This window comes from Giraffa tippelskirchi, chromosome 2 (assembly GCF_054371585.1).
Source record: "Giraffa tippelskirchi isolate mGirTip1 chromosome 2, T2T-mGirTip1v1.2.pri, whole genome shotgun sequence".
In the NCBI taxonomy this organism is placed as follows: domain Eukaryota; kingdom Metazoa; phylum Chordata; class Mammalia; order Artiodactyla; family Giraffidae; genus Giraffa; species Giraffa tippelskirchi.
In genome coordinates this window covers 166,681,036-166,707,816 of record NC_137276.1, presented here as the reverse complement: position 1 = coordinate 166,707,816, position 26,781 = coordinate 166,681,036, and the positions used below count along the sequence as shown (strand labels likewise).

Genomic DNA, 26,781 nt, shown 5'->3' with positions numbered 1-26,781 from the left:
GTTCCTGGCAAGGAACATTAGTTGAGACAATGCTTCCCCGTACCCCTTCCCGCATCTCTTAGCTAGAGAAATAAAATAGTATCCAGGGTGACAGAAGATAATGTCTTAAGCCCAGGGAAAGAGTTTATTCCCAGCCAAAGAGCTTATTCCCACTTTGCCACCTCCAAACAACAACCCACAACCAAACAACAGGACAAAGCATCTACAAAAGATCTGGCCATCTCTTTATTTCTGTAATCCTGGAAGCATTGGTCTGCCTGTTCATACACAGAGTAAGCTACATGTCTGGTTTCCCTGTTGACTAGAAGCCCCTCTGAGCTGAGACTCCAAGAAGATGCTGCCTGAAGGATGTCCCCTGTGTCCTCTTCCTAAGTCCTGCAATGTCCAGGTGGGCATCTCTGGTTGCTTGGGGTCAGACCAATCATCCTGTGGGCACAGGGGAGAGGCCTCCCCCACAAACCCACTTTTCTTACAAGTTGAACCTAAGGTTAGGCTCCCAGGCTGAATCAGAAATGGTCAACCCAGTGCTCTGCTCAGGAAGGAGGTGCCCAGTAAGGTAGCCTTGACAAAGCCAATGGGACAGGAGGAGGATGCCAGGAAAGAAACAGGGCCCACCCAGGCCAAGTCTCTACTTACTTCAAGTTATCATTTTCTACCATTTGAACATATTCTGCACTAGCCAAACATAGGCTGGTCTATTAAAAGTCAAGAACTTCTCTAGGGAGAACTGTTCCCAGATTTACAATTAGGAGGCTGGCTCAGCAGGCAAATGACCTACTCTTACTATAGATACTCTTCTGCTCACTGGAAAATGTAATGGTCATGTATTCAACTTGTGGGACAGGTGTGGAAGGGTGGAAGTAGAAGAGGAGCTCCTAGGTTGGAGTGAAATTTGAATTCTAGCTATATGCTAGGGCAGCTTGGGAATAACTACCTTTGATTATCCTATAACTAATCAGGAAGCAGAGCTATATTCAAATTAACCACTTCTCCATAAGGCTTGGGCCTGCCTCAGCATCAGGAAACCTTAAGCACTAGAGGCAGCCAACAGAGCAATTACCATCAACTTAGAACATCTTCCTCCTTCCCTTTCAATAACTAGGGTGACCACATGACATATTACCCCAACCAGGACTCTACTGAAGGTAAAGAGAGGCACTACTAACGCTTGCCCCGGGTCTGTCCAAGGGAACCAAAATTTATGTATGGCCACCCTAATCACTTCTACACTAAATCCAAATATCAGACATGACTTCAAGGATGTCTTCTCTGGCCACCTTCACTCTGTTCTGGCCAAGCATGTGCTTCACATGCCCTTGGTTTAGGAAATTGTTAGGTTATTTCATGCACTGGGTTATATTTGGATATGTTCTTATATCTGTCCTTGCTCCTTTTCTAGACCATCAGTGTCTTGGTTGCCGACTATTTTTTTTTTTTTATGTATAGTTGATTTACAATATTGTGTCACTTTCAGGTATACAGCAAAGTGATTCAGTTATATGTATATTATTCAGATTATCTTTCATTATAGATTAATAAAATATACTGAATACAATTCCTTGTCCTATACAACAAGTAAATTCTTATTGCTTATCTATTTCAGGTACAGTAGTTTGTATGTGTTAATCCCATACTCCTAATTTATCCCTCTTCCCTTTTGGTAACCATAAGTTTGTTTTCTATGTCTGTGAGTCTGATTCTGTCTTATATATAGATTTGTTTGTATTTTTTTTAATATTCCACATATAAGTGATATTGTATAATATTTGTCTTTCTCTATCTGACTTGTCTCACTTAGGGTGATATCCTCTAGGTCCATTCTTACAATTACACGGTGGAAGTGACAAATAGATTCAAGGGATTAGATCTGACAGACAGAGTGCCTGAAGAACTATGGACAAAAGATTGTAACATTGTACAGGAGGCAGTGATCAAAACCATCCCCAAGAAAAAGAATGGCAAAATGGTTGTCTGAGGAGGTCTTACAAATAGCTGAGAAAAGAAGAGAATTTATTAAACTTAAACTGTTAATCGTTCAGTCATGTCCAACTCTTTGCAACCCCATGGACTGTAGCCTGCCAGGCTTCTCTGTTCATGGAATTTTCCAGGCAAGAATACTGGAGTTGGTTGCCATTCCCTTCCTGACCCAGGGATGGAACCCAGGTCTCCCACACTGCAGGCAGATTCTTTACCATCTGAGCCATTGGCAAAGGAGAAAAGGAAAGATATACCCATCTGAATGCAGAGTTCCAAAGAATAGCAAGGAAAGATAAAGCCTTCCCAAGTGAGCAATTCAAACAAATAGAGAAAAACAATAGAATGGGAAAGACTAGAGATCTTTTCCAAAAAATTAGAGATACCAAGGGGACATTTCATCCAAAGATGGGCAAAATAAAGGACAGGAATGGTATGGACCTAACAGAAGCAGAAGATATTAAGAAGAGGTGGCAAGAACACACAGAAGAACTATACAAAAAAATCTTAATGACTCAGATAACCATGGTGGTGTGATCATTCACCCAGAGCCAAACATCTTGGAGTGTGAAGTCAAATGGGCCTTTGGAAGCATCACTATGAACAAAGCTAGTGGAGGTGATGGAATTCCAGCTGAGCTATTTCAAATCCTAAAAGATGATGCTGTTAAAGTGCTGTACTCAATATGCCAGCAAATTTGGAAGACTGAGCAGTGGCCACAGGATTGGAAAAAGTCAGTTTTCATTCTAACCCCAAAGAAAGGTAATGCCAAAGAATGTTCAAACTACCACAAAATTGCATTCATTTCACATGCTAGCAAAGTATGCTCAAAATTCTCCAAGCCAGGCTTCAACGGTACATGAACGAAAAACCTCCAGATGTTCAAGCTGGATTTAGAAAAGGCAGAGGAACCAGAGATCAAATTGCCAACATCTGTTGAATCATAGAAAAAGCAAGAGAATTTCAGAAGAACATCTGCTTTTGCTGCAAAGCCTTTGACTGTGTGGATCCTAACAAACTCTGGGAAATTCTTAAAGAGATGGGAATACCAGACCACCTGACCTGCCTCCTGAGAAATCTGTATGGAGGTCAAGAAGAAACAGTTTAGAACCGGACATGGAACAACAGACTGGTTCCAAATTTGGAAAGGAGTACGTCAAGGCTGTATATTGTCACCCTGCTTATTTAACTTATATGCAGAGTACATCATGCGAAATGCTGGGCTGGATGAAGCACAAGCTGGAATCAAGACTGCAGGGAGAAATATCAATAACCTCAGATACGCAGATGACACCATCCTGATGACAGAAAGTGAAGAGGAACTAAAGAGCCTCTTGATGAAGGTGAAAGTGAAGAAGCTAGCTTAAAACTCAATATTCAAAAAATGAAGATCACAGCATCCAGTCTCATCACTTCATGGCAAATAGATGGGGAAATAATGGAAACAGTGACAGACTTTATTTTGGGGGGGCTCCAAAATCACTGTGGATGGTGAGTGCAGCCATGAAATTAAAAGACACTTGCTCCTTGAAAGAAAAGCTATGACAAACCTAGACAGAATATTAAAAAGCAGAGACATTACTTTGCTGACAAAGGTCCATTTAGTCAAAGCTATGATTTTTCCAGTAGTCATGTATGGATGTGCGAGTTGGACCATAAAGAAGGTTGAGCATTGAAGAATTGATGCTTTTGAACTGTGGTGTTGGAGAAGACTCTTGAGAGTCCCTTGGACTGCAAGGAATCAAACCAGTCAATTCTAAAGGAAACCAATCCTAAATATTCACTGAAAGGACTGATGTTGAATCTGAAGCTCCAATATTTTGGCCACCTGATGAGAAGAGCCGACTCATTAGAAAAGACCCTGATGCTGGGAAAGATTGAAGGCAGGAGGAGAAGGGGACAATGTAGGATGAGATGGTTTGGTTGGATGGCATCACCGACTCAATGGACATGAGTTTGAGCAAACTCCAGGAGATGGTGAAGGAGAAGGAAGCCTGGCATGCTGCAGTCCATGGGGTCGCAGAGAGTCAGACATGACTAAGTGACTGAACAACAATAGGTCCGTCCAAATTACTGCAAATGGCATTATTTGAAGTAATAATGTTAAGTGATAGTCTTATACACACACACACACACACACACACACACACACACACACACATATAGTATGTATATACCACATCTTCTTTAGCCAATTGCTTGGGTTATTTTCATGTCTTGGCTATTGTAAATAGTGTTGCTATGAATAATGTAGAGTTTTTGCCTTTTCTGGATATATGTCCAGGAGTAAGATTGTTGGATCATATGGCAGCTCTATTTTTAGGTTTTTAAGTAACCTTCTGTCCTCCAAAATGGCTACATCAATTTTACCATTCCTACCAACAGTGTAGGAAGGTTCCCTTTTCTCCTCATCCTCTCCATTGGTTGCTGACTTTTTGCATGAACTTTAAACTCACTCTAATTCTTTTGTCCCATCCACTTTTGTCATTGTTCATAAATAAATAGTATTTGCTGATAGTCTGGCTGTAAGTAGGGTTGAAAATGACTTTTTTTCTAACATAAAAACAATCAGTTTTTATATACATTTTCCAGTATCTTCCTATGTACGTTCTTTTTAAAACAAAAATTATACATATACATTATCATTGCCTTCATCTTCAGACTTTTGTCCAGGCAAAACCACAACCTTTTTCCTGGTTACAGAACATTCTTCCTAAGTCTCATTTTTAATGACTTTATAATATTCTGTCAAGTGGATGAACTACCATTACTCAATCATGCCCTTGTTATTTATATACCATTTAGGTTGCTTCCAATTTCATTAAAAAAAACAACGTCACAAGTCACAATTTCAAGAATATAACTTTTGCTTCACCCTAGATCATATCTCCTCAAGATGTATTTCAAGAATATCGATTACTGAGTCAAAGTGTTAGAAATCTTTATGGCTCTCAAATCTAGGTCCTCTTAATTTCTGTTGATGTAGCACCTGGGGTGACTCATGGCTCCTCAAATATTTTGCTCTCCTTCCTCAGCCCTAGTTTGATCTTTGAGCTCCTTGATGTGGTGCCAGGAATGAGCTAGGTCCAGGGATTCCTGCACAGTGGAAGGGATGTGCACTTAGATAACTGACCAAGTTAGGCAATGCTTGGGAAATGAGGCAAGTATTGAGCAAGACAGGGAAGGATCCAAACCTGAGTCATGAAGTTCAGAATAACTAGTGTTATCAAGCAAAACATGTTTTGCTCTCTCCTCTATAATCCTGCTAGTGGGGGGAGCCCCAGATACCTCTGAGCCTCTTCTACCTGGTTGAGTCCTACCCTTACCTTCAGGTATCCTCTTCCCTAAGGCCTTCCCAGCAGGATTTTATGACATGAGTTCCTGAGCACCGACTAGAACAAGCTTTCCAATCCATGATAAAATACAGAAAATAAGGACAATACATGGAGTGTTTCATATTGCTCATTGCACATAATTTAAAAGGCCGTCCTTTAATCTCAGTTTTTGTCCTTCATACTTTCTTGGGATTAATGTATTCTTTCATTTATTAATGTCAGTGGCTTTGTTTAGTAGTTCATTCATCACATGTTTTGAAAGCTCACTACCTGCCAAGTGCTACCCTAGATCCTGGAGACAAGCTGTAAATGCAAGGGACAAAGGTGCCTGACAATTAGCTTTTGAAATTGTGATGTTAAGTGCCTGACTTTTAGCTTTTGATTGCTGAGGCTGCCACTTCAAAGAAATCCATTTCGAATAAATTCACTGCCAGCTATGGGACTAGATAAAGAGCAGGTTGTCCCACTCATGTACGTTCCTTTTTATTTTTTTAGAGAGAACTCTGGAGACCTAAATAACTGACCTTTGACTGACTGCTTTTCCCTTCCTGTGCTTTAATTCCTATTCTTTTGCTTTAAATTCACCAATAAAGAGCGTACACCCAAAACCCTTGGTATCCCAACCTCAATCCCATAAAGACAGAACCCCAGGCCTGCTCACTCTCTAGTTCTCTCTCCCTCTCTCCTCTCACCCCCCACCTCTCTCTGGGTGGCCCCAGCAGGTCTTGCACCCTCCAGGACCTGTCAGTAATAAGCTTTGTCTTTTCTAAGTCCCCTGACGGTTGTTACTGAGGCGTGTCTTGCAATCTTAATAAGAACCACAAGGGTTGGTCTAGTCACAACATTGGCTCCAGGTGGGGAAATGTCTGTGAGGGTCGTCACAAGTAGCATGACCCAGGGAGTGTCCCCAGACATCTCCAGCTTACAGTATCACTACCATGAGGCTGAGAGGTCCTGAAACAGCCCAGTATGAACTCTGTGGAGGCTCTGTCTCTGCACCACCCTGCAGCAGCACTCAGGTTTGGATATCATTGTATCTCCATGGCGGTGTCCTGCACAGACACTTCTTATCAAACACTTGCTGAGGAAGGGGTTTTAAAAAGACACTGCAATCCCCAGAGGACTAATGGGGACACTTGTGTGCCCAGCAGATGGCCTGCGGGTGGTTTGAAGACGGTGTGAAATCAGCCAATTCTGGGACCATGCTGTTTGGCTTCCTTCCAGCTCTGCTGTAGGATCTTCAGCAAATTCTTTCATCTCTCAGCCTATGCCCTCTTTTGTGAAATGGGCAAGACTGTAATAGTACTCGCCTTAAGAGGTTATGAAGATGGAAGCCCTCTGCACAGTCCTTGGCACACCAGAAGCCCTCAATAAATGTGACCTGTGAAAGTCACTCAGTCATGTCCGACTCTTTGCTATCCCATGGGCTGCAGCCTGCCAGGCTCCTCTGTCCATGAAATTCTCCAGACAAGAATAATGGAGTGGGTAGCTGTTCCCTTCTCCAGGAGATCTTCTCAACCCAGGGATAGAACCCAGGTCTCCCACATTGCAGGCAGATTCTTTATTGTCTGAGCCATCAGGGAAGCCCCAAATGTGACCTAGCTTTAGCAATAAAAAGGCAAGAATACTAGAATGGGCTGCTATTTCCTCCTCTAAGGGATCTTCCTGACCCAGACATCAAACCTGTGTCTCTGATGTCTCCTGCATTGGCAGGCAGATTCTTTCACCACTGAGCCATCTGGGAATACGTGATTATGGAAACATTAAACCAAGTGAGAGGTCACAGCCCAGAGAACCAAACTGAAATTGAAGATACATCTGAAGGGCCAGAAATATTAAAGATATAGCAAGGAGAATTAAATTTGTATATGAAGGAAGAAAAAAACAAACTAGCCAGATTTTCTATGCCTTCTCCACATGCCAGTGATATAAACTGATAGAATTTTATTTATGTCTGTGATAGAAACATGGCAAAAAGCCAATGACCAATCCAGGTTTCTCCAATGATGGGCACATGACAGAACTCAACCACAAATGGCCACAATGAGTTGGGGGAAGTGGAACTAGGGGATAAACATACAAGTTCAGGGACTTTCCTAAAGTATGGACATTCCACAGACAGATAATTTCCGGTGCCATAAAGAGCTTTGGAATTTAAGAAGTCTAAAGGAGGGTGGGACGGGGGTAAAAACAGAACACTAGCCACAAAAAGCAGGAGGACAAAGGCTCATGCTTACAGAAGTTGCTCTTAGCTCTGTGACTGAAATGCAATGCTGTAAAATTTAATATCAGCGGTACAGATAAAATAATGTCAGCAGACTGGATAATTAAGGCTTTTGGACTCACTTCTTTGCTGTCTTGCTTTCTGGAGGGAGATTGATAGAAAAAGGAGATGGGTCCAGTAAACTAAGAATTCCTCAGAGTTTTAAGTATATTTTTAGTTCCTCCTGACATCTGGGAGAGTAGAGACATTATTTCAGGATCAGAGATCAGATCCCCATAATGCCCTTTACACTGGGCTAAACATCACTCTCTAAAACCCTTTGATGAGAATTAATTATTGCAAAGATATGCACAGGCTAATTGAGACCACATTTACAGTGTCTGCAGCTTCTGATGGAAGATGTTTCTGGCTGAGTGGAGCAGATGCCATTAAACCAGTTGCCTGTTTTTCACTGTCTTCCCAAATTCCCTCCTGGACCTGCATCTGGACCAGACCTGCCCCACTCAGGACTGGAGCTGCCCAAGACCAGGGGTATGATCATGGGTCCAGAGCTGGGTCCTTATAGAGCAGTGCTGGACAAAACTCACTGGTCCCACTTGGTTTTTAAAGTGTGGGCTACTTGACAAGGAAAGAATAAATCACAGAACACACAGTTAAGAGATGAGGGAGATCTTCTAAGTCAACCTCCCATCCAGTAGAAGAACCCTGTTCTGTCTGAAACTGGGCAACAGTAGGACTGATACATTTGCAGACAAATGTCAGGACCTGGCCGAGCCATGAGGCTGGTGATTACAGGAATGCAACGAAACCTATTAGGGGTGGAGGGAGGACTTAGTCAAGATCTGGGTGAGTCCCTTCATAAGAATGCCGGGAACTACAGGACTAAGGATGCAGCTGGGACTAGCTCCTTCAGGCCCTTTAGGGCAGGCTGGGGTTCCCCAAAGTTAGGACTCCCCCCACTCCACTCACGCAGGGATCTTTCCTGGGCATGTCTGACAGGGGAAAATTCTCAGAGAGGGGACAGGAAAGGGTGGCAGGGCAGGCAGTTCTGGTTACTATGTACAGTAGGATCTGCTGAGCCACGATATGGCTTCCCCTAACTGAACCCAATTCTGTTCGCTGGAGTCAGATAAACTCTACCTTTGTACAAGACACAACTACAGATATCTGAAGACAATAATTTATCCTTTATCCTTCTACAGACAAAATACACTTGGCTCCTTCAACTCTCCCTAACTGCCATTGTTTCCAAACCCTCCCACATCCTCTGGGCTCATGTTAGTTTCACTAGGACCCCCTTGGTGTGACCCTAAGGACCAAAGAAAGAAAACAAGAGCACAGTGGATAAACCACAGATTTGAATTTCAGTGCCATTATTCCCCATGCCTCAATTTCCTTCGCAGCTTCCTCTGCAGCACTTGGTAACCTTAGTTATGAGAAATGCATAAGTCAGTTCATGGAGAACTTGTAACTGTGCCTGGCAAGGCAGCTGATAAGCAGCTAATAAAGTCTCAGCTATTTCTTAGCACCATGCTTAGCTTCTAAGAAGTATGCAAAGACTTCACTGGTGGTCCACTGGTTAAGACTCTGCACCAATGCAGGGGGCCCAGGTTTGATCCCTGGTCAGGGAACTAGATCCCACATGCCCCAACTAAGAGTTTGCATGCCGCAGCTAAAAATCCCACATGCCGCAACAAATATCTAAGATCCCACTAAGATTCAGCACAACTAAGATCTAAAATTTGATGCAACTAAGATCCAGTGCAACAAAAATAAATATTTTTTTAGATGTCTGCAATGTATATATAAATCCTGCAGATGATCGAAGCAAGTCAGAGAAAAACAAATATCATATGTTAATGCATATTAAATATCATAATTAATCCATATTAATATAGAATCTAGAAAAATAGTACTGATGAACCTATTTACAGGGCAGGAATACAGACTCAGACATAGAGAACAGATTTATGGACACAGCAGGGGCAGGAGAGGATGGGATGGATTAAGACAGTAGCATTGAAATGTATGCATTACTATATGTAATACAGATAGCTAATGGGAAGTTGTTGTATAACACAAGGAGCTCAACCTGGTGCTCCATGACAACCTAGAGGGGTGGGATGGGGTGGGAGGTGGGGGATGCAGAGGTTCAAGAGGAGGGGAATATATGTATACCTATGGCTGACTCATGTTGCTATATGGCAGAAACCAACACAACATTGTGAAGCAATTATCCTCCTTTTTAAAATTTATAAATTAGAAAAAAAATCCTGCAGCTGATACTCCATTATTTGCCAGCTTTCTGACTCATAAAACAACAGTGCCACTTCTGAGCTTTGATGAGGTAAGGAGTGAGAAGGCTCCTGCTCAGCACCTGGTGCAGAACAAGCAGCGCATACACACTAGCTTCCTTCCCCTGTGTACAGACGCAGCGTCTAAGGGTCAGTCTCCATGGGCATCTCACATTCTGCATATCCTGCAGGCACAGGAACTGACCACCTTCACTCCAGACTATTTTTTCAAGAATATTTGTATCATAAATAACCTTGGAAGAGAGAATGTCTTCCTTTGGAGCAAAGCACAGACAGGCTTTGTTGTTGTTCAGTTGCCAAGTCCTGTTGAACTCTTTGCAGACCAACTGTTACTGTGCATTATAAAAGATTTGAGTTCCCTAAGCTCAGAATTTCTCTCCATTGTGTGTTCAGGTGTCAGCCTATGGAGACTGGAGCTCAAAGAACCAGTGAGAGGAAATGCTGGTACTTTGGTCACTGTCATTGTTGTGAATCATAAAGTGCTGTCCCTAAATCACAGAGCTCGCCTTTCGCCAGTGTTCATGAAACCTTGGCAGCTAATTCATTAGCTTGCCAGTTGGTGAAATCTAAGACCCTCCACGGTTATTGACTACAACCTAGAGAAGAGACAATGACATAATGTCTCCCCCACTGACCCTGCAGTAAAGATCTTAAACTGTCATCAACCCTATCACAGTCTGTCCATACTCAGCTGATTTTGAAAAGAATTCTAAGTGAAGAATTTTTATTTATTTCCTTATTTATTCATTTTGATTTTCATCTTCCCGATTTTAATCAAAAGTTCCATTCACTGAGGTCCTTCTAAAGCTTCTTTCGAACTTGAAGGCCCCCCTTTCAAGTGCCCTTGTCTGAAATGCAGGCCAAAGTCTCTTCTCCTGCTCCATTCACTTCTCCCACCAGCGCAGGCAGACCCTCCTTCTAAACCTAGATTCTCATCCATAGCACCAGACACCAGTTTGAACTGTATAAAATTCCTGACAAGCTTCTACCTTCATTCAATTTATGGTCAAGAGCACAGCAAGTCCTACCATCATCCTAGGATGCTCTCCAATCTTCCCTCCCCCTTTACTGAGAGCAGTGGGTGGGCCTCTCATGCTAACTCCCTGCTGCCTCTAAAAGGTGGGGATGTGTAACCTGTGGGATGTGACACAGCTGAAGGTCAGCAGGACGCCAGTTTCTGGTGTAGTTAGAAAGAAGAGATAAGAACACCCACGGGCTGCTGGGAAATCTGGCCTAAAACTGGTAACACTGTAAACCCCCAAGCAGATAAGTGACCAGTAATTTTCATCATTTTCTCTCTTGGATACTTTCTTGCATCTTATATGCACCCTCCCCCTCTGCCACAAAACTGGGTATATCTAGATCTCAGCATCTGGCATTAAATTATACCATGATTCTTTTCAAAAATAAAAAAATAAGGAAGCCAATAAATCTCTTGAACTACAATGTTTTTCTCTTATTCATCTTTTTTAATTTGGGGAGCTTTATTTTTAGATTTTACTGTCTGAAGATTTCTTACAATGTTTTTAAGCATGTGACTGGGTATCCCAAGACCTCAACATCTGGTCATAAGTTACTTGCAGAACTGTGGTATAATTTTCTTTATTTTGAAAAAGTAATTAATCTGTGATGGCTTAATGGACATCAAATGAATAAAAGCAGCTTTTATCTTAACAGCATTTCAGCAGTCAGCATGTGCTTTATCAGGTCCCGTGATCAGGGATCACCCAGAAAAGTTTAGTAATTATTAATCTGTTCCCAGGATAACTCCATGGGATGGGTCTTTGGCTTGTAGGCTTGTTACCACATTGAACTCTCATCCCACACCCAGAGTCTCTCTTGTGTTGTAGAGGGCTCTCAACTTCTGGTCCTGCCTCCTCAATGTGGCCTCCCATCTCTTCAAAGCTTTGGCAGTGCCCCAACCAGAAACTGCTTCTAAGCTCTCCTATGATCCCACAGGTCCTCTGTTTCTACTATGTCTGTGTAAGAACCAGAACAGGATCCAAATCTTATCCCAGATCCCAGAGAGATTCGAAAACTCATCTCTCTCCCTACACAGATTATCTCCTAGTGTGCCCAGCCCTTAGGGGTTTTGAGGCTGTTCCACAACAGACACTGCCCTCAGTTAGAGATGGTCAGACCTTTACATCTGGTTACCCCCACAGGTACAGATCAATGGAACCCAGTTAATGGAATATTACTCAGCCATATGAAAGAATGAAATAGGGACTTCCTGGTGGTCCAGTGGCTAAGACTCTGGGCTCCCAGTGCAGGGGGCCTGGGTTTGAACCCTGGTCAGGGAACTAGATGCTACATGCCACAACTAAAACAAGATCCTGCATGTTGCAATGAAGATCGAAGATCCTGTGTGCTGTAACTAAGACCTGGCACAGCCAAATAAATAAATAAATAATTTAAAATTTAAAAAAGAAAGAACGAAATAATGTCATTTCCAGAACACTGGTGAATCTAGAGAGAGTGAAGAGAGTCAAACAGAGAAAGACAAATACCATATGGCATCACTTATACACAGAATGTGAAAAATGATACAAATGAACTTTCAGAAACAAACTCATATAAACTTAGGGTTACAAAAGAGGAAGGGGGGATAACTCAGGAGCTTGCGGTTAACAGATATATACCATTATATACAAAATAAACAACAAGGTCCTACTGTATAGAACAGGGAACTACAGTCAATATCTTGTAATAACCTATAACGGAAAAGAATCAGAAAAAGAATACACATACATACATACATAATGTATATGTAAACACAACTGAATCCCTTTCCTCTACACTTGTAACTAACACAGCTTTGTAAATCAACTATACCTCAATTTTTTAAAAAAAGATTACTCCCCCTTTTAAGAAGTCTATCAGGAAATGTTTGCTAAAGGTCAGTGCATCATCTGTGAGGGGCCCAGTGGCTCAGACTTTAAGGGACCCCGGAGGAGAGCACCAAGTTCTGGGTGCTCTGCACTGACCAGGTTCACAGCTGTATGTGTGAGGCCCTTCCTCATCAAGGAGGGAAAAGAGTACTGGATGGTTCTGCAGTCCCTTCCACTCCAGGTGTGGGTGTTCTACAGAAGTTTGTCCTCCTTTCATCATTGCAAACTTCCTTGTCTGGAGCAGAAAGCTGATAACTACACAGAAAAGGCTTCGTACACAGCCCACTCCTCAGCCCCAGTGCTCTACCTTCAGCCCTATTTTAGCTGAAGCAAGCCTGCCTTTAAATAAAGGGACTTGCATTAATTTCTCCCTCCTTTGATCTTCTGCCTCTGAGACTTCACAAAGTCATGGCTTTAAGGCTTTCCCTGCCACGAGAGCCATGCTCAGACATACAGAGTATTCTCTCTGATCCAGCCCCCTCTGAATCCTAAAATAATGCCTCCCATCTCACCTGCAGGTTCTGTATTTTCCTTCAGGCAGTGATAGGACACCACTACTTTTTTTTTTATCAGCCAATTTAGAGTCCAACCTCATCGTCATTTTTTAAAAAATTCCTTTAACGTTCTGAGATTTGTTTTATTAACAAAAGACAAGCACCTACATACTTTTTTTTTTTTTTTTTTGTCTTTCCAAGTATTCTAAGAGGCTATTCTCTCACTTCAATGATGGAGCCATAGTTCAAAACAGCTGTAGAATCATGGGGGTGGGGGAAACAATCAGAGCTGTAAAATCACAGGCCACGCTTCCTTTCACCAATTCCTCTTTTTCCTCCTCTTCCTTCTCACAGTCTTTGCTTTGGTTAAGGCTCCGTCCGCCTCCTTTGCCCGGAGAGCAAATGGATGGTCCCAGGCCGACGACCCCTGAAGTACTTGCAAGCCTGACGGTCAGCATGGTGGCAATGGAAAACCCATCTCCCTCACTGGCTACAGAAAGCAATGAATCCATCCACCCCTCAAATCACACATGGGAAATCCCCAAAGATCACCTACATGTTTGAAATATTACTGGGAAATATATTTTGGAATGTTATTTGAATTATTCACCATTGTACAGCTGTCCAAAGAAGGCACCATCTAAACACTCGGTTACCCTCACACAGGACTTCTCTCTGAGCAGACTGGAGATAACCAAGCCTGTGCAACATGGTCATGGATGCTCTTGGTCAGGACCTAGAATACCTGGGCCCACATTAACATAGAATTCTACCTGTGCTCCAACCCCAACAAGCACAGCCTGCCAAAGAACCACAGAGTCAAAGGGGAAATCAAAACCAAATGGGGAGCTCATCACAGCAGCCTCCTGGAGCAGTGGAGGAGGAAGTCTGGGGCAGTTTGGAAGCATGAAGAGCAGAGTAGAGGCCAGGGCACCCAGGGCATTTAATCAGTCTTAATTCCTAGCTGGCTCCACTGATGGCTGCCACCAACCTGACCGGTTCTAGAATTCTGACCAGCTAACCATGGTCAACAGATAGTGCTAAAGCACCCTGACCTCCCCCTCACCCGCCACCTGCCTGGGCACCTGGCCAGGTGTCTTCTCACCTTGGGGGCAGTGGTCCCTCCTGGCTGCCCAGGAAGGCACACAGTTCCCCTCTCGGCAGCTCCTCAGGGTGGGCTGAGGGGGAGGAGTCAACAGCATAAACTGCACACTCACCAACAGGCGGCTCTGCTGTTTGTTGTGGCAACTGGGCTGGGAGGACAAGGGAAAAAGTCCTGGAAGGCTGCCTTGCTGGGGAGCCGTCAGCCAGGATGCTCCTGAAGAGTTCTGAACTCTAGCAGGGGCAGCCGATTTGGCAGCCCCCTGGGCAGTGCCTGGCAGAAAGGAGTACAGGAAAAGCCGAGTCAGGGACAGACACGCCAAAGGGAGAGGGAGCGGCCGGCCGGGAGGAGCCCATCAGCAGAGTGGCTAGTGGAAACATCCCAAGGACAACAATAGTTGCTTTTATGACCGAGTGTGGGGGTTATGGGTTTACAGTTCAGGAACAATAGTTATGAGGAGAACCAGAACGAGGTGCTTTCTTCCTCCACAGAGGACAGACACTGGAATGCCAGGGAAGATGGAGCTCCATGAGGCCGCAGGGTCTGGGAGAGGCTGTGGCAGGCGTGGGGAGGAAGGCCACCTGGGAGGCCTCTCGGGAGGCTGTTGGGGCCTCTGGAGGGACATGACCAGGGGAAGAGTTACTGACAGGACAGGGAGAAAGTACCCACAACTGGGAGAAGACTGTCCTCTGGAATGAGTGAGTCCCCATCCCCGACGGTCCCCCACATCCACACCCTCCAGAACCCATAGGCTGGCAGCCCATAGGGCCCACCCCTCAGCCTGACTCAGGCTCCTGAAATTTACCCCTTCTTCCCACTTTAGAAACCTGTTTCCCACCAGCTGCAAACCTCATATATTCCTTAAGAGAGAAACAAATACCTAGAACATGCAGTAAATCCATTGTATCACAGGAACAAATGACTGATCTCTGAGCCCTTCATGTGCTGCCCTTCCAAAAGGTGCATCAGTAAAGCTGTGCCAGGTCGCTGCATTAGTGTCTGACTGTGTGCAACCCTATGGACTGTAGCCCGCCAGGCTCCTCGCTTCATGGGATTCTCCAGGCAAGAATACTGGTGTGGGTTGCCATTTCCAATTCCAGGGGATCTTCCCAACCTAGGGATCAAACCCGTGTCTACTAAGTCTGCTGCATTGGCAGACAGGTTCTTTACCACTAGCGCCACCTGGGAAGCCCAATTAGTAGCAGTCTTTGTAAACTCAAAGGAAATTAAATACTCACAGTGGGAATTTAAGCAGAGAAAGTACTTTCGGGTGGAAAGGTCCTTATACATTCCTTCATCACACAGGAGATCTAGAGGGTGGACTTTCAGTCTAGGGTGGTACCCCCCCCCTCGACTTTGGGTGTGCTTTGAAGTGGAAATGGGAGTGATTGGGCCCTCCAAGGAGGGGTGGGAAGGGGTAGAATGCCCATCCTGTTACAGTCCCATGGCTAGACCTTCTTTCCCACCTGCACAGGCAGCTTCAGCAGAAAGCTGATGCCAAGAGTGCTGGCCCCACCTGAACCCACTTGCTCCTGGTAATTGGTGTGGCCCTCAGGACCAGGTGGGAGCTGAAGCAGGACAGCATTTCTATAAGTAATACATAATTTCTGCGTCTCTTATGGCCTAAGCCAGTCAGTCCCAGCAGAACTTCTCTCAACCCAGCAAGCTGGGTCCATCTGCTGCCCCTCTCCTCAAGGATTCTCCACCCTTGGTAAAGGGCTCAGGCACCTGCCACTTGACCTTGACTCCACCTCCAGCCAGAGCACACTAGACACCTCATCCTCACCAGCCACTCCTCCACTGGCTGCCAGCAGGAGGCATCTCCTCACCCGCTCCTCCTCCTGTGCCTCAGACCACATCATCCTACCCTGTGCCCAGAGGAGCCCATTCTATGCTGATTCTTCTGTCCAGCAGATTAGGCTACTCCTAGCTATAATCCTTTCACAGCTCAACCTTACCAAGGATTGTTTCTGAAAGGACCCAGAGTCACTCACAAGAAAATATAAAATCAAACTGAATATTTGAAAAGTGAAACTGTGTAAAAGCTGATAATACGTGCAAAATAGTTTTCTAAGTGGATTGTGCAAAATTGTCAAGCATTACATCTATCCCTGAGTTTCATGACACTCACAGTAAAAAAGGGAAATAGAATGGGTCACATAATTCTCCTTGCTGTGAGGATCCGAAGGCACTTCATCAAGAAACGGGACCTTGCAGTGCTAGTCTCTGCAGAGAGGGGACAATTCTACCCATAGACTTGTAAAAAATGTTTATTTATTTGCAAGGAGCCTGATAGGCTACAGTCCATAGGGTTGCACAAAGTCAGCCATGACTGAAGCGAATTCGCACACATGCACGCTGGGTCTTAGTTGCAGCATGTGGGATATTTAGCTGTGGCATGTGGGATCTAGTTCCTTAACTAGGGATCGAATCTGGGCCTCCTGTTGAACGGAGAAGGCAATGGCACCCCACTCCAGTACTCTTGTCTGGAAAATCCCATGGACTCCTGTTGAAAGCTTGGAGTTTTAGCCACTGGACCACCAGGGAAGTTCCCTACCCATAGGCTTTTCAGAAAGAAATACTCACTATTTGGCCCCTTTTAAATATCAACACTTATGAAAGCAGGGAAAATATTAAAACATGACGAGATTTTTGCAAGGAGCTAAAGCAACATGGTTTGGACAAGGGTCTGGAAGCTTAATACAAGACACAGTAGTTTTCCAAACTTATGGTTGCCCAGGGCAGGGAGCAGAGGGTGGAGAAGGAATAGTTAGGGGGTTTGCAATGGACACATACATAAGGACCTACTGTTTAGCACACAAAACTTTGCTCAATGTTATGTGGCAGCCTGGATGGGAGGGGAGTTTAGAGGACAATGGATACATGGAAGTATGGCTGGGTCACTTCACTATTCACCTGAATCTATTACAACATTGTTAATTGGCTATACTCCAATACAAAATACAAAGTTAAAAAAAAATAAAGTGTCAATGACATTGTTATTGTTGTTCAGTCGCCCAATCGTGTTGACTCTTTGTGACCCTAGGGACTGCAGCACACCAGGCCTCTCTGTCCCTCTGCATTATCTCTGTGTGCAAGCAATACAGCAATGACAAATAAAAAAACAAAAAAGACACAGTGGTTCTCCGGGTACCTCACCACGTATTCTTCAGGGAAGAAGGGAAGAAGAAGGTTTGAGGTGGAGTAGCACTAGGAAATGTGGTGGGATTATTAACTGCTATAATGACGGTGGGGAGGGGCAGGCAAGGATGCTAATATCCTACATTAAACAGAATACTCATGATAAAGAATTATCTCATCCAAAATGCTAATGGTGTCCCACTGAGAAACACTGGAAGGGGACTCAGTAATTAGCACGACTCTTCTAATGTCTTAAATACCAATGAAATCTTCAGAGAGCTGGCAGCAAAGATTACAAGAATGTCTGCTCTGGGACTACAGATGAAGGGGCATGCAGGCTTCTGATGAGTCAGTCTTGCTGGTGGTGACACGAAGACCATTCTATGAGGGGGTTGGAGCCAGATGAATATTGTTAACTGGGGAGACAGCTGGAAGATGGGAAGCTATAAGGATGCCTGTGGAAAGGGACAAACCTCTCCTGCTTTTCATTTTTGCATATGACTAAGCGAGGATACAACTGGGACACCAAAACTGCACATCAACACATCACAGGAGAATCTAGTTGAAAGCACTGATTTTCAAAGTGTGGTCCCCAACTAGGATCACCTGGGAACTTGCTGACACTACTACCTACTCAAGACACGAAACTCTGAAAGGGGGTCCAGCCAGGTGTGTTTTAACAAACCCTACAGGTGAGTCTGAATGAGGCTCAAGTTTGAGAACCACCAATCTAGAAGGTTTAGGGCTAACCATGGCAATTGGTCACCAGAGATATTTTAGAAATGCTGTCTCACCCTTGTGCAGGGTCTCTATTAGGCTCTGAGAGGGAGGGGGATGTTGCAACATATCTGTCGCAGGCCAATTATCCAAGGTGAAGGGTCTGAGAAGGAAGACCTAAGTGATGAGAAATGAGAGTAAAGAGTGAATTACCAAGGGTCAATTTAAGTCTCAAGTCAGATTAACCATCTTAGAAGGATTCTTTTTTAACATGAAGAATAGTTGATTGACAATACTATATTAGTTTTAGGTATACAGCATAGTTATTTAGTATTTTTATGGATTATACTCCATGTAAAGGTATTATAAAAATAATGGTTATAATTCCCTGTGCTGTATAATATATTCTTGTTGCTTGTCTATTTTATACACAGCAGTTTATATCTCTTAATGCCATAGCTCTATCTTGCCCCTCCCTCTTCCCTTTCCACATTGGTATCCACTAGGTTGTTTTCTATACTGGTAAGTCTGTTTCTGTTTTGCTATACATATTTATTTCATTTTTTATATTTTACATATAAGTGATGACATACAGTATTTGTCTTTTTCTGTCTGACTTATTTCACTAGCACAATACTCTGTAGGTCCATCCATGTCATTGCAAATGGCAGAATTTTATTATTTTATGGCAGAGTAATATTCCACGGTATATATCTATCACACCTTCTTTATCCATTCATCTGATGGACACTCGAGCTGCTTTCACATCTTAGCTATTGTGAATAGTGCTGCTACGAATACTGGGGTGCATGTGTCTTTTCAAATTATATTTTTCCAGATGTATACCCAGGAGTGGACTTGCTGGATCACATGATATTTCTATTTTTAGTTTTTTGAGGAACTTCTGTACTGTTTTCCATAGTGGCTACACCAACTTACATTCCCACCAACAAGGTATAAGGGTTGCCTTTTGTCTACATCCTCAGCAACATTTGCTATTTATATACTTTTTGATAATAGCCAACTCAACATGTGTGAGGTGGTATTTCATTGCTGTTTTTACTTGTATTTCTCTAATAAATAGCAATGTTGAGCATCTTTTCATGTACCTGTTAGCCATCAATATGTCTTCTTTGGAAAAATGTCTATTCAAGTCTTCTGCCCATTTCTTGTTCGGATTTTTTTTTTAAATATTAAGCTGTATGAAATGTTTGTATATTTTAGAAGTTAACCCCTTGCTGGTTGCATCATTTGCAAATATTTTCTCCCATTTAGTAGATTGTCTTTTTGTTTTGTTGATGATTTCCTTTGCTGTGAAAAAGCTTTTAAATTTAATTAGGTCCCATTTGTTTATTTTTGCTTTTATTTCTTTTGCATTAGGAGCTAGATTTCTCCCAAAAATACAGCCACAATTTATGTCAGAGTGTTCTGTCTACATTTTCTTCTCCTTTTTTATGTTTTCATGTCTTATATTTAGTTCTTTACTTCATTTTGAGTTTATTTTTGTATATGGTGGGAGGAAATGTTCTAATCTCATTCTTTTACATGCAGCTGTTCAGTTTACCCAGCACCACTTACTGAAGAGACTCTCCTTTCTCCATTGTGCATTCTCACCTCCTGTGTTTTAGATAAATTGACCACAGGTTTGTGGGTTTATTTCTGGGTAGAAGGATTTTGCTTTTCATCAAACTTGTACTTCTCTTTGAATAGCCAATACATTTATATGATTCAAAATTCAAAAGATTCAAAGGGTATGCAATAAAAGGTCTTTCATGCTCCCCTGTTCCTAGGTACTCAGCTCCAACCTCCTTCCCTCAGAGCCAGCCATGACATCAGTGTCTTCTAGGGACATGTATAAAACTATGTACATATATGCTTTTCCCCCACTTTCTTTCTTAAAAACAAATGATAGCATATTATACAATCTGTTTTGTATCTTGATTTTTTCACTTAATATATTTTGGGGATTATTCCATGTTAAACACATCACGAAGCACCTAGAAGACTTCCAAGTGTCTAAAAACATATAACACCTCAGGGACATGTGTGCCTTCCCTAAAGACAAGGAGCATCTGTTAGGCCATTATATGATTCCTGTGAGTTTCCCAGTGAACTCCCTATAGAGAAATTGTACTAAAATTCTCCATTTGGAGAACTCTACTAGGGCCCTATTTATAAGTTGTTTTATAACAGAAGGAGGCAATATGGAAACTCTGAGGTCATTAAAGTTGATGAGTAACACCGCCATATAAGACCAGCAGCTGGTGGGTCACATACGCTGTGATACACATTAGAGGGGAGCTCGAATACTAGGGAGAGCTCAAAGCCACAAGAGCTCTTGGAATTTTTTGTCTGTAAGACTAATAGCTGTAAGTCACATTTTATCTACAGGAACTAACAAAACATATGAAAGGATAAAGACATGGACTAGCTAAGAACATTCAGGAGAATCAGTTTTCAACACTTAGAATCAGACATATAACCCAGAATAAAATAATATATATAATCTCTATCCATCTGCTAGTTTCAGTTACAGTAACATTTCCTTCAAAATTACTATTTGTTCTGTCTGTCCTTCAGCACCATCAGTAAGATGTCTTATCCCTTCCTGATTCCTGACAGATTCATATCAATGTAGACTTTGAACCTAAAGCATGAAGGTTTCTGTTTTTTTCATGTATTATTTTTTACTGGAGTATAATTGCTTTACAATGTTGTGCCAGTTTCTGCTGTACAACAAAGTGAATCAGCGCTATGTATACATATATCCCCTCCCTCTTGAAACTTCCTCCCATCCCCTATCCCACCCCTCTGGGTCATCAATACTAGCTTTATTGAGATATAATTCACATACCATATAATTAATCCATTTGAAGTAACAATTCAATGTTTGCTTGTTTTTGTTAGTACAGTCACAGAGTTGTACAGCCATCAACTCAATGCATTTAGAACATTTTTATCACCCAAAAAGAAACCCTGTACCTATCCACAGTCACTGCCCACAGCCTCTCAAATTCCCCCAGCTCTAGGCAGCCACCAATCTACTATCTGTTATTATGGATGAAAGATAAGGTGCTTCAACAGTCTCATCAGCAGACTCAAAACAACAGAGGAAACAAAAGTAGTGATCTTGAAGACAGGTCAGCAGAAATGACACAAATTGAAACACAAAAAAATGAAGAGGGTGGGAAGAATAGAGCACCTAAGAGTTATGAAATAGTATCAAATTGGTCTACCATAGAACTGGGTTCAACCCCTGGGTTGGGAAGATCCCCTGGAGAAGGGAACGGCTACCCACTCCAGTATTCTGGCCTGGAGAATTCCATGGACTGTATAGTCCTGGGGGTTGCAGAGTCAGACACTACTGAGCGACTTTCACTTTCACTTTCATGTGTAATTGGAATTCCAGAAAGAGAAGAAATAGATACTGATATGAAAGAAATATCTGAAGAAATAATGCCTAAAAATTTTACAAAAATAATGAAATCTACAGACCCAAAAGGTTCATAGAATTCCAAGCAGTACAAATACCAAACAAAAACAATCAAACACATCTAGATGTAACATATTCCAACTGCTGAAAATAAAAGATAAAGAGAAAATCTTAAAGGCAGTTGGGGAAAAGGAGAAACATACTATCTACACAGGATGAGAGTTAAGTTTTCAAGTACACTTCTTATCTGAAACAATGCAAACCAATAAACAACCAAATGACAACTTAGGAGTACTAAGAGAAAAACTTTTAACCCAGAAGTCTGCACCCATTAAACTCTCTCTCAAAAGTAAAGGAAAAATAAAAACTTCTAAAAAGAAACGAAAACCTGAGAAAACTCATTATAAACAGGCTTGTCCTTCAAGAACTGTTAAGTTCTTCAGACATAAGGAATATACTAAAAAGAAGTTGGATCTAAATAAATTAAGATCTCTAGAAATGGTTAAAATGAAGTAAATATAAAAGACTTTCTAAAAAAATTAAGTTACTCTAAAAGATAATTGTTTAAAGTTGAAATAATAGTAATATACTATAGATTTATAGGATACATAAAAGAAAAATATATGACAATAAGACAAAAGTTGAAAGGGAAAAACTTGGAGTATAATGTTTTAAGACTTTTATACAATAAGTGGTATAATATTATTTGAAGGTAGACTATGAAGACTCTTGAGAGTCCCTTGGACTGCAAGGAGATCCAACCAGTCCATCCTAAAGGAGTTCAGTCCTGGGTGTTCATTGGAAGGACTGATGTTGAAGCTGAAACTCCAATACTTTGGCCACCTGAGCTGACTCATTTGAAAAGACCCTGATGCTGGGAAAGACTGAGGGCAGAAGGGGATGACAGAGGATGAGATGGTTGGATGGCATCACCGACTCAATGGACATGAGTTTGGGTAAATTCCGAGAGTTGGTGATGGACAGGGAGGCCTGGCATGCTGCAGTTCATGGGTCACAAAGAGTCGGACACGACTGAGCGACTGAACTGAACTAAACTGTGATTAAAGATGTATATTATACTAGAGTAGACACTAAAAAAATTTTTTAGGAAGTATAATCATTAAGTTAATGGTGAAGATAAAAATAAATAATTAAAATTCTCAATTAATCCAAAGGCAGACAGAGAAAGATAAAGAACAAAGAAAAGACAGAACAAATGAAACAACTGCATGGCAGATTTTAAACCAACTATATCAATAATTACATTAAATACCAATAGCCTAATCATGCCAATCAAAGATTATCAGATTAGATAAAAAAGCAAGACTCAATTATATGGTATCTACAAAAATCCCACTTTAACTATAAAGACAGGGATAGGTTAAAAACAAAAGGGAAAAATATTAAAAAGGCAGTTCAATTCAGTCACTCAGTCATGTTTGACTCTTTGCCACCCTGTGGACTGCAGCATGCCAGGCTTCCCTGTCCATCACCAACTCCCAGAGCTGCAAGCACCAATCACCAGTCAAAAGAAAACTAAAATGGTTATATTAACACCATAAAAGTAGATTTCAGAACAAGGAATATTAGTAGTGATAAAGAGAGTAATTTCATGATGAAAAGGTTAATTCACTAACTATAACACTCCTAAATGTGTATGCATCTAACAACAGAGACCCAAAGTACATTATTCAAAAGCTCTTAGAACTGAAAGGAGAACTAAGCAAATCTCTAACTGTATTTGGATACTTCAACACTCCTCTCTCAGTAACTGATTAAAAGAAAAAAGTATATATTAAAAGAAAAAAGTAAAAGAAAAAAAGAAAATAAGTAAAGATATAGTAGAACAGAACACCACTGTCAACCTACACAACTGAATTGATACTACATTTAAAAAGACAGAATACACATTCTTTGCAAGTACACATGAAGCAGTTACCAAGATAAGCCATATTCTAGGCCACCAAGCAGAAATGAATCAATTCAAAAGAAATGAAATTATATAGAAATGTTCTGTGAGCATAATGAAATTAAATTAGAAGTTAATAACAAGAAGACATCTGAAAAAGCCCTCAAATAGTTGGAGACTAAACACCACATTTCTAAATGGCCAATAAATCAAAGAGGAAGTCACAAGGATATTTGAAAACACTTCAAATTGAATGATGTGAAACACAATACATCAAATTTGGGGAGATACAGCTAACGTAGCTAAAGTTTAGGAGGAAATTTATAGCATCAAATGCTAATATCAGAATAAAAAAAAAGCCTCAAATCTATACATGTGTATGTGTATATATGGGCTTCCCTGGTAGCTCAGTGGTAAAGAATCTGCCTGCCAATGCAGGAGACATGGGTTCGGTCTCTGGGTCAGGAACATTCTGGAGAAGGAAATGGCAGCCCACTCCGGTATTCTTGCCTGGAGAATCCCATGGACAGAGGAGCCTGGTGGCTACAGTCCATGGGGATGTAAAGAGTTGGATATGACTTAGCAACTAAACAACAACATGTGTGTATGTGTATATGTACATATGTATATATACTTACATAAATATAGAAATACATCATTATCATGTGAGGTTTATCCTAGAAATGTAGGGTTGGTTCAACATTTGAAAATCAATCAGTGTAATTTATTAATCAACTGACTAGACTAGATGAAAAAAAACTAGGTGATCATTTCATTAGATGCAACAACAAAAAAAGCACCTGACAAAATTCAAATTCCATGTATGGTTCTGAGCAACAGCTTTAGTCCAAATGCAAAACACTGGAAAGCTCTGCTTTTAAAAAAGGTAAAAGGTTCTTAAGGGATCCAGAAGTCCTCTTATAAGAAAAGTATCAGTTGACATTAGAAGACTGAATATGACGGGACAGATACTTAGCAGTGTTCAAATATGCAATGAAATTATGTTCATGATATAGTTGTTTCAGATAGAGCTGGTTACATACAGGCAGACTTATAATGAAAAAAAGAAGAGCTTCACTATTACTGGACCTCTGGGCAAAGCCCCATTTGAAGTGAGGTTATGGTGTTGGGATAATGTGGTGGGAGTGGAACATGGCTCACCAGGGAGGGACTTGGGACCAGGATGAATGACGGAATCTAGACTCCTCTATTGCCAGTTTAATAGCTCAAGTCTCAGTGAGCAATCCAAGGGTCAAAGCAGACCTGAGTCTAGAAACCAAATTATCAAAGTAGAGCTGCAAAAGCCCAGATGAATGTCAAGGGTACTTGAAGCCAAGAAGATTAGAAGAAACAATCATCTCTCTTAATACATCCTTGCAAACTGGGGTACAATTTAGAGAAGCCAGATATGCCAGTGACAACACCTCATATGTTAGCATTGTTATAAGGCTCTGTTACCCTTCCCTGTGAGGTAGGATGAAAAAGCTGGGCCTTCTGAGTTATGGGACAGGACAAGGAAGAATGTATACACAGCTTGCTGCAAATAGACCCATGTTCTAACAGGCACAGGGCCATGGTGATTGGCTTTACGGGGAACTCAGACCAGTTCCAGAATATCAGGTTAACAGTATACCCAAGAAAGAAAAGGGCCCAAAAAAGAAAGATGCCTCCAGCTTCTTTTGGGGGACTATACAATACGATGATTTGATATATGTACACATTGTGAAAATATAACCACAAACAATGAACACATCTGTCACCTCACATAGTTACCGTGCATGTTTGTCTGTGGTGAGAACTTTTAAGATCTATTTAAATTAGCTAATTTCAAGTATATAATACAGTATTATTATTTTTTAATATTTATTTGGCCAAGCCAGGTGTTAGTTGCAGTACCTGGGATCTTTAATTGTGGCATGTGAACTCTTATTTGTGGCAGGTGGGATCTAGTTTCCTGACCAGGTATCAAACTTGGGCCCCCTGCATTGGGAGCATGGAGTCTTAGTCACTGGAGCCCCGGGGAAGCCTTTATAATACAATATTATTAACTACAGTCACTGTACCTTAGCTATAGTCAGGTTACACATCAGGTCTCCGGAATTTATTCACCTTATAACTGAAAGTTTGTACCCTTTGACCAACATCTCCCCATTTTCCCACACAGGCCACCTCCCCACCATCCACTGGCAACCAAGATGCTCTGGTTCTATGAGTTTGACTTTTTTAGATTCCACTGAGGTCGTAGAGCATTTCTATGAAACCTTTAGTAAGCACAAAGCAAAAAAAGCAATTACCTTAAGAACACATCTTGCTAACAGATGCACAAAATAAATTGAGATAAAGTACAGATGTTCACAGACAAAGTTAAAAGCAGCTTGATGCTGAGATGCTGAGTGCAGTTCCCGGGGTTGGAGCTTGTTTCCACTTTCACGGCTCGGGGTGTGTGCTGACTCTTGAGCAGTTCACTGAAAAACAAACATGGGCTATTTTCGCTTTTTATAGAAGCAAAAATTCTCTTAGGATTTCTTGCAGTTAGCAAAAACAGGTACTAATGTAGTTCTTTCATACAGCAAAGTGACATAAAGGAAACTTTCAAAAATTGGGGAATACCTCTACGAGTCTCTCTTTGTCTAGCTTATTTCACCTAGCATAATGTCCTCCAATTTCATCTATTGTCACAAATGGAAGGATTTTCCTCTTTTTTAATGACTAAATACTATTCCACTCTGTGTGTGTCCGATTTGCTTTATCCATTTATCCATCAACCAACACTTAGGTTGTTTCACAATCTTGGCTTGACTTATTGTGAATAATGCTGCAGTGAACAAGAGAATGCAGGTGACTCTTCCAGATACTGAGTCCATTTCCTTTAGATAAATACCCAGAAGTAGGATTGCTGGGTCATACGGTAGTTCCATTTTTAACTTTTTAAGGAAACTCCATATTGTTTTCCATAATGGCTAAACCAATTTACCTTCCCAACAAGTGTACAAGAGTTCCCTCTCCTCCATACCCTCACCAGCATTTATTACTTCTTGTCTTTTTTGATTGGAGAAGACTCTTGAGAGTCCCTCGGACAGTAAGGAGATCAAACCAGTCAATCCTAAAGGAAATCAATTCTGACTATTCATTGGAAGGACTGATGCTGGAGCTGACGTTCCAATACTTTGGCCACCCGATGCAAAGAAATGACTCATTAGAAAAGACCCTGATGCTGGGAAAGATGGAAGGCAGGAGGAGAAGGGG

At 41.7% G+C, this 26,781-nt stretch overlaps 2 protein-coding genes across 6 annotated transcripts in view; both read right to left on the bottom strand.

The window, feature by feature from the left end:
- Positions 1-25,994, bottom strand: part of MYLK (myosin light chain kinase) — a 233,919-nt gene extending 207,925 nt beyond the window's left edge. For 2 of the 5 annotated variants that reach the window (XM_081571723.1, XM_081571725.1), the window contains exon 1: positions 14,451-14,716. The gene's annotated coding sequence lies outside the window, so the exon portion shown is untranslated. Of the gene's footprint in view, positions 1-14,450; positions 14,717-25,829 lie in introns of those variants that run through there. The other 3 variants (XM_081571724.1, XM_081571727.1, XM_081571729.1) reach the window with 3 other exon arrangements.
- Positions 25,782-26,781, bottom strand: part of LOC145539620 (uncharacterized) — a 48,181-nt gene continuing 47,181 nt past the window's right edge. The window contains exon 2 of the mRNA XM_081573661.1: positions 25,782-26,000. Coding sequence (XP_081429787.1) covers positions 25,963-26,000 — 38 coding nt within the window. The 3' untranslated portion in view covers positions 25,782-25,962. The remainder of the gene's footprint in view (positions 26,001-26,781) is intronic.